Raw genomic sequence first — 13,320 nt, forward strand, 5'->3', positions numbered from 1 at the left:
ACGTAGGGTCTTGCTATGTTGCCCAGGCTGGCCTTGAACTCCTGGGCTCAAGCAATCCTGTCTCAGCCTTCCAAGTAGCTGGGACCATAGGCACTGTGCCTGGCAAATTACTGATTCTTAATACAGATGTAATAGGTTTTCAGAGGAAAGGAATGTTTCTGGGAAAGGCGTAACGAAAGAAGTTGGCTTAAACTTTTGAAGGATGAGTTCAGGTTGAACAGACAAGAATGGTAAAGATAAGACAATGGGAGCTAGGGCAGGGGGTAGGTGTAGGGGCAGTTTATATTACAGCTTGGATGTGAAACTTAGTGTTATAAAAAGATATGCTTGGCTGGGCTGGAAGGTCGCGTGGTACTAGTGAGAAAGAGGTTGAATAGCTCCGTTGAGACAGAATAGTGAAGATCCTAATAAGGCAACTTCCTCATTTTCCCATGATAATAATTAATAATTGCTTCTCTGTTCCATAGGACTATTTTTTCTACCATTGTCTTAGCCCCTCACATTTAACAAAAGTAGACTTTAATTTTTAGAGCAGTTGTAGGTTCACAGCAAAATTTAGAAGAAAGTACAGAGAGTTTTCATATACTCTCCATCCCCTACAAGTGTAGCCTCCCCCACTATCAACATTCCCCACCAGAGTGGTAAGTTTGTTATAATTGGTGAACCTACACTGGCACATCATTATCACCCAAAGTGCATGGTTTGCATTAGGGTTCACTCTTGGTGGTGCCCATTCTGTAGGTTTTGAAAAATGTATAATAACGTGAATCTACCGTTATATAAAATAGTTTCATTGCCCTAAAAATCCTCTGGGCTCTGCCTTTTCATCCCTCCCTCTCTCCAACCTGTAGTAACAGCTGATCTTTTTACTGTTTCTATAGTTTTACCTTTTCCAGGATGTTAGAGTTGGAATCAAACAGTATGTAGTCTTTTCAGATTGGCTTCTTTCACTTAGTAATATGCATTTAAGGTTCCTCTGTGTCTTTTCATGGCTTGATAGCTCATTTCTTTTTAGCACTGAATAATATCCCATTGTCTAGATGTACCACAGTTTATCCATTCACCTACTGAAGGACATCTTGGTCGTTTACAAGTTTTGGCAATTATGAATAAAGCTACTATAAACATCTATGTGCAGGTTTTTGTATGGGCCTAAATTTTCAACTCATTTGGGTTAATTTTGCCCCTGACTTTTCACACACTATAGGTGCTCACACACTCACACACCTGCCACCCCCATCTTAAACTTCCCATATAGATTCACTATGGTCCAAGAACTGCTAAAACTTGCTGACCACCAGATGCTCCCTGGTCCCTTTTTGGGAATTAATGGATTAATAGGGAGAGTCTATTTCTTAAAGAAAATACATGTGCAGTTAGTGGTAAATGAGATCATTTTAGGCACTATACTTTTTTTTTTTTTTTTTTTTGAGACAGAGTCTCGCTCTGTTGCCCATGCTCGAGTGCCATGGTGTCAGCCTAGCTCACAGCAACCTCAAACTCCTGGGATCAAGCAATCCTACTGCCTCAGCCTCCCGAGGAGCTGGAACTACAGGCACATGCCACCATGCCCGGCTAATTTTTTCTATGTATTTTTAGTTGTCTGGCTAATTTCTCTCTATTTTTAGTAGAGACAGGGTCTCGCTCTTGCTCAGGCTGGTCTCGAACTCCTGACCTTGAGCGATCCTCCCTCCTGGGCCTCCCAGAGTGCTAGGATTACAGGTGTGAGCCACTGCACCCGGCCAGCACTATACATTTTTAATAGTCATTATATATATTAACATAATACATATATTGCACTTTAAACCTAAGATTTCACAGATGTTACTTAAAACAAGGTTAAGTTTTTTAAAAATTAGTTGATAATGAAAGTAATTTAAGTGAAAATATTCTTTTCTCTATGTTTTTATTCCCATTTACTCTTCAACCCATTCTAGGATGGTTTATGCCCAGCTACTTGACTGAAATGACTCTTGTCAAGATCACCAATGACCTTCATATTGCCTAATCCAGTCTTCTCTGTGCTTGTCTTTCTGAATTCAATATTATTCCTCAAAACACTTTTCTTTCTTGGCTTCTATGATATCACATTATACTGGTTTTCTTCCTATTTCTTTGGCTGCTGCTTCTTAGTCTCCTTTTATAAATCTCCTCTCTTCTACTTTAAATATTAGAGGGCCTCACTATTAAATCCTGGGCCCTCAGCTCTCACTAGAGTTTCTCCCTAGGTGATCTCATCAGTTCCATAGCTTTAAATATTGTATTAAGCTGATGATTTCCAAAAGTACATCTAAAACATAGAACTCTCACTTGAGTGCCAGACTCTGTTTAAATGTCTAATAGATAGTTTGAACTTACCTTGTCTAATGAGGAGTGTTTGATTTCCCCACCCCATCTGGTTTTCCCCATCGCAGAAAAAGGCACCACCATCTACACATTTGCTCAAGCTAAAGCCTAAGATTCATTCATGGTCCACCTCCCTTTTCCCTCATCAACAAAGTATGTCATCTCTACCTTCAGAGTGTTTCTAACTTTTCTTCTCCCTCTCCTTCCCACTCTCTCCTTCCCTCTCTTCTGCCAACATCTTGTCATCATTTATTGACTGACTATACTAATGCCTGGATTGTTCTCCTATAAACCATTCTTTCCAGAGCAACCATTTTGGTCTTTATAAAATAACGTAAGTCATGTTACTCTCCTGCTTAAAACCCTTCAGTGACCTCCCTTTATCCATATGTTAAAATCCTGACCCCTTAGAATGGCGTACAACAAGCCCTTATGCTTTCTGACCCCTGCATTCCTCTCCAGCCTCATATCAGACCACCCTCTGCCAGGCCCATGACATTTCAGCCACAGGCTTCTGTTTGTTCTTCCAGCACAGCAGACTCTCCCAGTGTCTGGACTTTGCCTTCTTCTTCCCTTCGTCTGGAATATACTTCCTGCAGCTCTTCACGTGACTGATTTCTGTTCACCATTCAGGTCTCCATTGAAAAGTGACTTCCACAGAGCCTTGTTAAAGTAGAAGTTTAAATTTAAAGCTACCTTCCCCCACCCAGTCTCCCACCATCTACACTTTTGATCATATTTTCCTGTTTTATTTCCTTTTAGAACTCATCACTCTCCGAAAGTGTATCCTACTTGTTTATGTACCTGTGGTCTCTTTCCACTAGAATCCTCGAGAGTGAGGATCTTATCTGTTTGTTATCACTGTTCCCTTAGCACTTAGAATACTGCCGGCTACATAGAAGACCCTTCATAAATATTTTTTGAGTGAATGAAGGAATTTCATCTCCTCCATGCTGTAAGGTATTTGAGGTCAGAGACTATCTTTTTCAACACTGTACCCCTGCTCCTAGTGTGGTGTCTTACCACATTACCAACAACTTAATATTTTTAAGGTTGGGCTTATTATATTATTATATTTTATATGTAGTAAAAGTCACCCTTTTTAATTGCATAGTTCTATGAGTTTTGACAAATGTGTACAGTTGTATAAATAATACCACAGTGAGATATAGAACATAATAAATGTTTTCTTTTCAATTAACAAGTGAATCACTTGTTAGTCAGGAAACAGCCATAAGTATCTGTGCTTCATGGGCGCTGCCAGCTGTTACTAACATAGCTCATCTGTCATGCAGGTGAACGGGAGGTTGGAACAGAGGCGAAAATGCTGCTGTTGGCCCGGGAAGATAAGAAGCTTCAGTGCTTGGGACTACAGAGCAGGCAGCCGGCAAGTGGTTCCTATACGACCTTTTAACTCTGAGGCAACCTGAGTCACTCTGATTCGTGGAAAGCTATTTGGAAGCATTTCTCCTTACTCCCTGTGCTCACTTTTGAGCAGGCTGCGTGGGTGAGAGGCAGTACAGTGTGGTGATTAAGAGCGTGGCATTTGAAATAAGGGCAACATGTAAATCTCAGCTCTTCCACTTAATGACTACAACATTGGACAAGCTACTTAACCTATCTGAGCCTCAGTTTCCTTATCACTAAACTGGGCATAATAGGACTTACCTCGTAAGGTTACGTGACAAGGATTAATACTCTACTGCTATGTGACCTTTGTTAAGTCACCTTTCCTCTCTTGGCCTCAGTGTGCTATATGTAAAATGATGAGGCGGTATAGATTTTCTTTATGGGTTTTTTTATTTCTAAGGTAATGTGAAAAAAATCTGAGTAAAGGTCTCATGCATTTAGGGCCCTTGATCAGTTAATGACCAAAACCATTAGTTGAATTTTCTTCCTTCATCCTCTAAAGTTTTGTTGGGTAGACAGTGCCCTTAACTAAATTCTGTCTTCCCTGAGATAAGATTTTTTAAATTTCTTTCTAGCTCCTGTCATCATGATCCAGACAACTTTAATGATTTGGTTTGGCCACAGGGTTTGTTATTTTCGTTTCATCTTGTTATTGTATTGTGCTGGTGTTATTTCCACTTTCAGAGTTTGTTTAGGAACATCAACATTTTTGCTAATATTGCCTTTGCCCTTGCATTGCCGTGCTGGCTTTTACTTCCAAAGGGAAATAAGGAAGTTTTGTTTGTTTTGTTTTTTCTTTTTAGAACTTTGAGGGAGAAATGATCATCAGTTTGAGCTAGGAGTAAGGAATGAATGAAAATCTAAGCTGGGTGCAGTGGCTCACGCTTGTAATCCCAACAACTGGGGAGGCTGAGGTGGGAGGGTCACTTAAGGCCATGAGTTCAAGACCAGCCTGGGCAACATAGGGAGACCCCATCTTGAAAAAGAAAAAGAAAATCTAATAAATTCTTTTTTCAGATGTATGGGGAGAATTATGATTTTTTACATTGCCACTTTATTTAAGCCTGTTTCTTTTCCCACAAAGTACCACCCTTCAAAAGGTTGCTGGAAGTGACATGAAACAAAACTTAAATGCAGGAATTATAAGCGTTTCTCAAATTGAGGGTTATAATGAAAAAAGGGAAAAGAAGGGTTTTTGGTGATGAGGATCCTATGAGACAGTGTGTTGAGGGGTAATAGTTGGAAAACAGCTACCTCAGAGTCTGGTATTACATAACCTGCTCAAGTCCTCAGACAACCTCAGGCTCCTGCAATCCCAGGAGTGCTTCCTATTCAGTTATTGGCGAGTGCCTAGTTTACTGTTTGAGAATGATGAGAGGAGGAAGAAAGAAAATGTCTCTAAAAATAGTGAAATTTTCCCTTTTTTTGGTGCCTGTTTGTTCCTGGAAACAAATTAATCTTTAAACAGCATTTTTGGCTCCTGCTTGTTCCCAGGTGTTCCTCTTTATTGGCTCAGATGCCTTCAACTGCTGTACTTTTCTCTCTGGCTTCTTGCTATTGGCTGGGACACAAGATGGAAACATTTATCAGCTGGATGCGAGGAGTCCAAGGTGAGTCACCATTCATTTGCATGATGCAGGTCTTCTACAGAGTGGAGTTTTTTTTATTGGCTTTTACATTGACTTAGCCTAGCATATTGAATCAAGGGTATATTTTTCCATTTATAGAGGTTTTCCGGTCTGAATTTTGTGATTGTTCTTATTATCCTGGAATCATATTAAAAGGTAATTTGATTCATACTGTCATGATTGTATGACTGTAATGATTGCTTTGGAAATTAAGCTTAAATGTGAACTAACATTTCATTTAGAATGATTGTCTAGAACTTTTAACCTTAAGAAGCTCAGTAATTTTCTCTATGATATTAGACCTGAGCCAGCCTAAGACTGAATGATCATTTTTAGTTTAAGTAAGCCAGCTCTGTTTCTTATTTAGCTTTGAGCAGACCCATCTGAAACAGGCCTTCTCTTGAACTTAAAGACATCCAAAGAGAATCAGTCTCTCTGTTGCAGGATTTAACAGTCTGTGCTTCTGCCCCTTCCCCCTTTGATTTCCTCCCTTTGTTCAACTAATATTTATTGAATGGCTTTTGTGGACACTGGGTTTGGTGCAGGGCACTGAAAAACAGAAATAAAAGATACAGACTCTACTTTTGAGGCACTGGGAGTCTAGTGGTAAAGATGGACCAGTGAAAGACTGTTGTGATGCAGCGAGATCACTGGTCTGACAGGGCTGCCCACAGGGGTGTGAGGAAGCACCAGAAAGGAGAGGGAAGGAGGAGAGACTGCTTCTCCAAGGAAATGAGAGGCACTACATCTTGTTGAGTAGGATGTTAGCAAGTAAAGAAGAAGGGGAGGACCTGGCCTGGGTAGAACCGCGTATATAGAAGCACGAAGGCATGTGAAAGTATGTCACTTTCAGAGGTCGCTGAGTCATTTAGTGTGACAGGTATATACCCTGCAGCTGGGGCGAGGAGTGATGCCAGACAGAAAAATAGGGGGCTGCTGAGGCCTTACCTACCATCCTAAGGAGTTTGGACTTTATTCCAAGAGCAGTGAATAAATTCCACTAGATGGTGACTAGCATACACCTTTTCTTCCATCATTCAAGTTATTTTATTTTTGCTCTCTTTTTTGCCTCCATGGAAATAGGGAATCTCTGATCAGTTTTATAAAGTCACTCTTACATTTATATTAAGTTGATTCTCACCTTTTTCTTTTTCGAGACCTGGCAGTTGTAGTATTTCACGATTAGTCTTAATTCTGTCTAAAAGTTAACATACTGTTAACATTATGTTCACCCCATGTCAGATCTCTCCTAAAAACTCAAGATTTGGGTGGTGACTTAGTTCATGGTTAGAGACATGTTTAGATTTACTCCAAGGTGGTTTGAAGAATTACTTTGATCTGCCAGTTAAAGATCTTGCCAGGAAAGAAACCATATGAATGTTTAATGTTTCTCCACATTTGTCCTGTTTGCTTGTATGTGGTTAGTACTGTCTGTTGAATATAGTCAAACGTTGCTTTTGAAGAAAAAAAGTAAAACTGTCCCTTTTACTCTGAATCCTAGAACTCCAGTGCAGGTCGTCCACAGATCAGGAGCACCAGTTCTGTCCCTGCTGAGTTTCAGAGATGGATTCATTGCAAGCCAAGGTGGGTCCGTGGGCCAATTGAGAGATGCTTCCCTGAAGTTCAATCAGTTAAAAATCATTTTCAGTGCCTGATCTATGGATGGATTGGGGCATGGTCCTCTACAGTTCTTCGGCATATTGTGCTTATCAATAGTGCTTATCACTCTACATTGTGATTGGCTATGTCCTCCTCCATTCCAAGCTGCTTGAGAGTGGTGACTGTGTCGTATTCATCTTGTCATCCCCAGCATTTAGCTCAATACCCACTAAGTCTCTACCCTAAAGGAGCTCACAGTTAGTAAGGCAAACAGATGTGTGAACGTGTGATTGCCATCTAGTTTGACAAGTACTACAGCAGAAGACTGCATGAGAACACGGAGAATAGCTAATTCTAGAGGTAGGAGTGCTGTCGGCAAGGTCTTCAGGGACAAGATGACATGCAAGATGATGAAGATTTCACCAGCTGGAGATGTGAGGGTGGACATTGAAGGCTGAAGCTATGGCGTGTGCAAAGCCACAGATGAGGGAGGGGGCAAAAAGAAGGGAACTAGCATTTACTAAGTGCCTGCTGTGTACTGTGTTTGATGCTTAACTACATATTCTGGGTAAAGCGAGTACCTTGGTCTAGCCAGGACAAAATATTTGGAATGGAGTTTGGGAGTGGGATTGGGGAAGTGGATGGAACAAAGTGTGTATTAAGGGATACCATGGATCCTCACAGGAGTGACGTTGGTGAGGACGACTGGACTGAACTCTCTGATTGCAACCTTCTCTTTAGTTATATGAATTTTCTTTCTGTCGTTTAGGAGATGGAAGCTGTTTCATTGTCCAGCAAGACTTAGACTATGTCATTGAGCTCACTGGTGCTGACTGTGACCCTGTGTACAAGGTACAGGCCTGAGAGGAGACCAGACCTGGGTGATTCTCACCTGGGATTGAGGGCTTTTAGGGGACTGAATCCAGCTACCTTGTGGTCATTAGGAGTAATAAAATACTGCTTATTGTATAAGCAGTGTGGCAGGATGAGAAGAAAAGATTTTGAGTCAAAAGTGACTTCATCACTTCCTTTAAATGTCACTTCACCTCCCTCGTCTGTCATTTTATCTGTAAAATGAGGATAGTAATGAGATAATGCATTTGGAAGCTCTTTCTAAATATAAAGTATTCTATTCATATTATCCATCATTATTATTAAAAGTTCAAGACTGATTCATTTGATTAGAGTGGGAAAAAAACAAAAGGGTATTTATTGATCAGATATTGTGCTAAATGTTTTATATGTATTATCTAATCTTTGTTACCATTTGTTAAGGTGTAGGTATTCCCATTTTTTCTTATCATTTTTTAAGTTATACAATTTACCTATAAAAATTCAAAAATACAGAATTATACCAATTTAAAAGTCTCCTTTAAGACCTTTTTAGTTCCCCTCTTTCCAGAAGTAACCAGCATTAACAGTTTGGTACATGTCCTTCAAGACTGTTTTCAGAGAATATGCACATTTGCATCTTTATATATTTATATAAATAATACAGTTTTATCTCTAGTTTGTCCATATTGGGATCATTCTCTATATATTGCCATGTGATTTTGTTTTTGTTTTTGTTTTTTTTAAATATCTTGGAGCTCTTTCCAGGTAAATAAATAAATAAATATGTATATACACATGTATATTATATGTATCTCCATTTCATTTTTTAAAATTTCTTCATAGTGTTCTATATTGTGAATTAAGATATTTCTGTTTTGTAATTGAGGAAACTGGTACCCAGAGGTGTTGAGAAAGATACCCAAGGTCATGTAGCTATGTGGTAATAAACCTGAGATTAAGTCAGCTTCAGAATTCATGCTATTTTCTTTGAAAAGTTGAGGAAATCCTCCTCAGAATAAAAGGCACATATTCAGAACTTTTTCGCATCTGATTTTATTAATATGAGTTTCAGGAATACCCAAGCCCGCCTGTGGCTCCTGTCCTCCCAGGTGCAGACCATCTGTACTAAACTATGAACAACACTAATTCCTTTCCACTTAGGCCGATTAGTTTCTCTCTTCTGTAGTCACAGGTGCCTCCCGACCCTGGCCAGCAATTTGTAGGCACACACCATGTATATAATTCTCTTGCCTTTGGGATCAGTAAAGCTTGTCAGACTCCCTGGGACTAGTGAGTGGGAGTCAATGATAAGGCTCCCTCTATTTGAAATGGAAGAATCCCAGGCTTCCTTTGAACTGTGAATTCTTGTGTTCCAGGTAGCCACGTGGGAGAAGCAGATCTACACGTGCTGTCGAGATGGTCTTGTACGACGCTATCAGCTTTCTGACCTCTGAGCCCTTGGAAAGAGGAGTCCCAGTTAGTGAAAATGTTTGATCCTGATCAACAGTGAGCAGAGACATCATCAGTCCTTCCCAAGAACCATGGCCCTTAGTGTCTTGGGCACCCCTTGCAAGTCACAGAAAGTCAGCTGTACTGGCCCATGTGGAACTATCCCAAGACCCGCTTTGAACTGAATAAGAAGCTCACATGTGCTCACTGCATTTGCCCCACCTTCTCCTTGTATAAACTCACCCTAGCAACACAGGGCAAGGATATAGATGCTTCTAGTTTGTTCTTATATCAGTTGTGTTAATTGTTTACAAAGACCAGAGGACTAAAGCCTGTTCTCTGCAATAAATAAAGAAAATATGTTTGGAGGTGCCTGAATTTGAAAAACTTGGTTAAATACTTTTACTCCAGCAAAAAGTCAGTCGAGAGGATGGGACTCCTTCCTCAGCACTCCCTATTGGCTTGGTCATAGAGAAGGACTGCTTGGCAGTAGCAATAAATGTCCTATAAGCTGTGACCTGGGAGAGATTCTTACATAGCTGGTTACCAACTGTACTAGTTCGTCTGGAACTGAGTGGTTTTCTGTGACATGGGACTTTGAGTGCCAAAACTGGGGTAGTTCCAGGCAAACCGACATGACTGATCAGCCTACATGTAGATGAGAAAGTCGAATCACTATCATTGTAAAGGCAGTGGCTGTCAAAAGTGTCATCCCTGGAACAACAGCATGAGTATCACCTGGGAACTTGTTAGAAATTCTTGGGCCCAACCTTAAACCTGAATCAGAAATTCCATGGTGCAGCCAGCAGTGTGTATTTTAACAAGCACTCCAGGCGATTCTGATGCACGCTAAAGTTTGAGGACCACTGACCTAGAGGAAGAGATGTCAAAGGGCACTTCAGTCATAGCTGGAACCCAGAGCTCACAGGATGGCAAGGTTGGTCTGTAGGAGTTGAGGCTGGAGAGATTGGTAGGGCCCAAATAGTGAAGAAGCTTGAATATCTGGTAAGGAGCTTGGACTTCACTTGATTAGCAATGGGAAACCACTGAAGGTTTAAGTAAGGGAGTCGCATGGTCATCTCTTTTTTTCCTTAAATGTAAGGATAGAGTCATAATGTATGTGTTCCATGGTTTATTTTCACTTAAACCATGTCTCTGATATCTTTCCATCTCAGTACATTTAGACCTTCCTCATTCTTTTTAATATAAAATGTCCAGAGTATGGACACCAAATTATTTATATTTTAGAGATTATTAGAGAAAGGTTTCTTGGAAGATGCAACACTTGAGCTGGGACATGCAGGGTGAGATTTTGATTTTTTTAAGAGAGGAAGGTAATTCCTGGTTGCGATAATAATATGGTTGACAGAGTTCTTAAAGGTATCCTCTTTATTTTTATAACTACATTGTAACCTGTAAGTGGTGAGACTCAAAGAGATAAAGTGATTTGTCAAGGGTCATAGAAAGCAGGAACTTTTATCTTAATTTTAAATCCCTTTTTTATTTTATTTTATTTTTTTTAATTGAGACAAGGTCTTGCTCTGTTGCCCAGGCTAGAGTGCAGTGGTATCATCATACCTCACTACAACCTCAAACTCCTGGGCTCAAGTGATCCTCCTGCCTCAGCCTCTCAAGTAGCTGGGACTACAGGCACATGCTATGACTCCCGGCTAATTTTTCTATTTTTGGTATAGACAGGGTCTCACTCTTAACTCAGGCTGGTCTCAAACTCCTCAGCACAAGCAATCCTTCTGCCTCAGCCTCCCAGAGTGCTAGGATTACAGAAGTGAGCCACCTCCCCCAGCCTAAATCCCAGTTTTTTCTAAAACACCCTGTTGCTTATGTCTAAGCCAAAGGGTAAAAAAAAATACTGCAATTCATTGAGTATCTAGTGAGTGTTTACTCTTCTAGGCACTATATTTATATATTTAATCCTCACAACACTCTTAAAGGAAATTGAGGCTCTAGAAATTAAATACCACATGTGAGTAAGAGTTCAAAACCCACAGCCAGCAACGTCAAGAATGGGGCTGCTTCCCCAATCAGGAAGAAGATGGTGGCCAAGGCCCCTCAAAGGGCAGCTGCCCAGGGGTCTAGGGAGGGACCAAACACCAAGGCAGCTTCTGCTCAGAGCAGTGGGTCCAAGATGGCACCTGTATGCCTGGCCAGGAAGACAGGCCCCCACTGGCCCAGGAAGGCCTGCGCTGCCTGGTAAGGCCTCAGCACCCAAGGTGTCCAGCAAGAGGGCTGAAGCCTAGAACCAGAGGTGGGGGTGGAGAGAGACTGAGACTTTGCTCAAGTTTTTATTACTCAGCAAACCATGCTGTATTTACTAAATTGTAACCTATTTATCAATAAAGACTTTTGTTTTTCCTCACAAATTAAAGAAAAAAAAGAAATCAAATACCAGAGACTTGATTTAGACCTTGGTGGGTCTCCAAAGACTGTGCTCCTTCTACTGCACCGTGTAATGAAAGCAGGTAGCAAGAGCCTTCTACGACTAGAGCAATTTCCTTTCAAGGAGTGTTACTTGATAGGGTCAGGTAGACCAGAAGGGACGTATTCCGGAGCTTAGAAACGTTGAGTTCCGGGAGGTGCAGGTGGAAGCTCTAAGAAGTCAGATTAGGAAAACAGGATGAGCTGTTGTCAGTTGTATGTGGAATCTAAAACAACTGAACTCAGGGAAGCAGAGAGTATTAATAGAACGGTGGTCACAGAGGCTGGGGGCAGGAGGAAAATGGGGAGATGATGGACAAATGGTATACGGTCTCACACAGGAGGAATGCGTTGCTTTTTGACATCTATTGCATAGTGTGGGGAATAAAGTTAATAATAGAATATTGTACATTTCAAAATTGCTAAAAGTAAATTTCAAATGTTCTTAACACAAAAAATGTTAAGCATTTGAGGTGATGGATATGTTAAATAGCTTGATTTAATTATTCCATATTGTATTCATAAATCATAACAGCACTTTGTACCACATAAACGTATACAATTATAAATTGCCAATTTACAACAAAAAATAACTTTTTTTAAAAAAAAAGTAAACAGCATGAGGGAGGATATAGCTGAAAGCACAGAGCAACTGAACGTCTCCAAATTGCCGTTGCAGGGCTCACTTTTCTAAGTTGCCGTCACATTCATGAGCCCCTTTCACGGGTCTCCAGAGTGACGTCTTGGTTGTGACATATGTAGTGACCCTTGACAGCTGCTCTGCAATCCAGACCCAAACAGAAGGAACAGAGGCCAGCTCTCAAGGGCTCCGTAACTTTGTCTCCTGTGAATGGAAGAGGCCCACCTTTCAGCAGACAAAGCTTTTTCTTTTTTCTTTAGGGTTAAGGAGTGCATTCTGGGTAAGGAAGGGGAATTCACAGCGCTACAGTGAACTTCCGCGCTAGACCTTGTTTCTTGGCTTTCGGATGCCCCCTTGTGGCGTCTTGTGAGAAGTACCTCTCTCTCTCTCTCAGACCTGAACAGCTGGCAGCGTCGTCAGCTGTTGCGCACGTACTCTGTGCCAGGCACAGGCCTCACACTGTCCTCACAATAGGTAAAGATTTCTTTGTTGGCAGGACATAGTGGCTCAGGCCTGTAATCCTAGCACTCTTGGAGGCCGAGGCAGGAGGATGGCTTGAGGTCAGGAGTTTGAGACCAGCCTGAGCAAGGGCAAGATCCCGTCTCTACTAAGAATAGAAAAATTAGCCAGGTGTGGTGGCATGTGCCTGTAGTCCCAGCTACTCGGGAGGCTGAGGCAGGAGGATTGCTTGAGCCCAGGAGTTTGAGGTTGCAGTGAGCTATGAGACGCCACTGCACTCTAGATGGGGTGACAAAGCAAGACTCTGTCTCAAAAAAAAAAAAAAAAAAATTACAATACAGAAATGGGGAAAGTAACTTTATGGTGGAGAAACCTGACAAACACTACCTCAGCCAGGTGATCAAGGTTCACGTCATCAGTGCCAAGTCATGTCGCTAGTACCTTTGATATGCTGTGATGAGAATGGTACTTCACCTCTGTCGTCTTCCTCCCAAACCCCCAAACCCCAGTCTAATCATT

General features: G+C 41.1%; 1 protein-coding gene across 1 annotated transcript in view; it reads left to right on the plus strand.

Moving 5' to 3' along the window:
• PAAF1 (proteasomal ATPase-associated factor 1) overlaps positions 1-9,644 on the plus strand; it is a 58,347-nt gene extending 48,703 nt beyond the window's left edge. Inside the window, exons 9-13 of the mRNA XM_012645571.1 lie at positions 3,642-3,733; positions 5,251-5,366; positions 6,886-6,968; positions 7,753-7,835; positions 9,194-9,644. Of these exons, the coding sequence (XP_012501025.1) occupies positions 3,642-3,733; positions 5,251-5,366; positions 6,886-6,968; positions 7,753-7,835; positions 9,194-9,271 (452 nt within the window). The 3' untranslated portion in view covers positions 9,272-9,644. The remainder of the gene's footprint in view (positions 1-3,641; positions 3,734-5,250; positions 5,367-6,885; positions 6,969-7,752; positions 7,836-9,193) is intronic.
• Positions 9,645-13,320: the final 3,676 nt, after the last annotated feature.

This window comes from Propithecus coquereli, unplaced genomic scaffold (assembly GCF_000956105.1).
Source record: "Propithecus coquereli isolate 6110/MARCELLA unplaced genomic scaffold, Pcoq_1.0 Scaffold235, whole genome shotgun sequence".
NCBI lineage: Eukaryota > Metazoa > Chordata > Mammalia > Primates > Indriidae > Propithecus > Propithecus coquereli.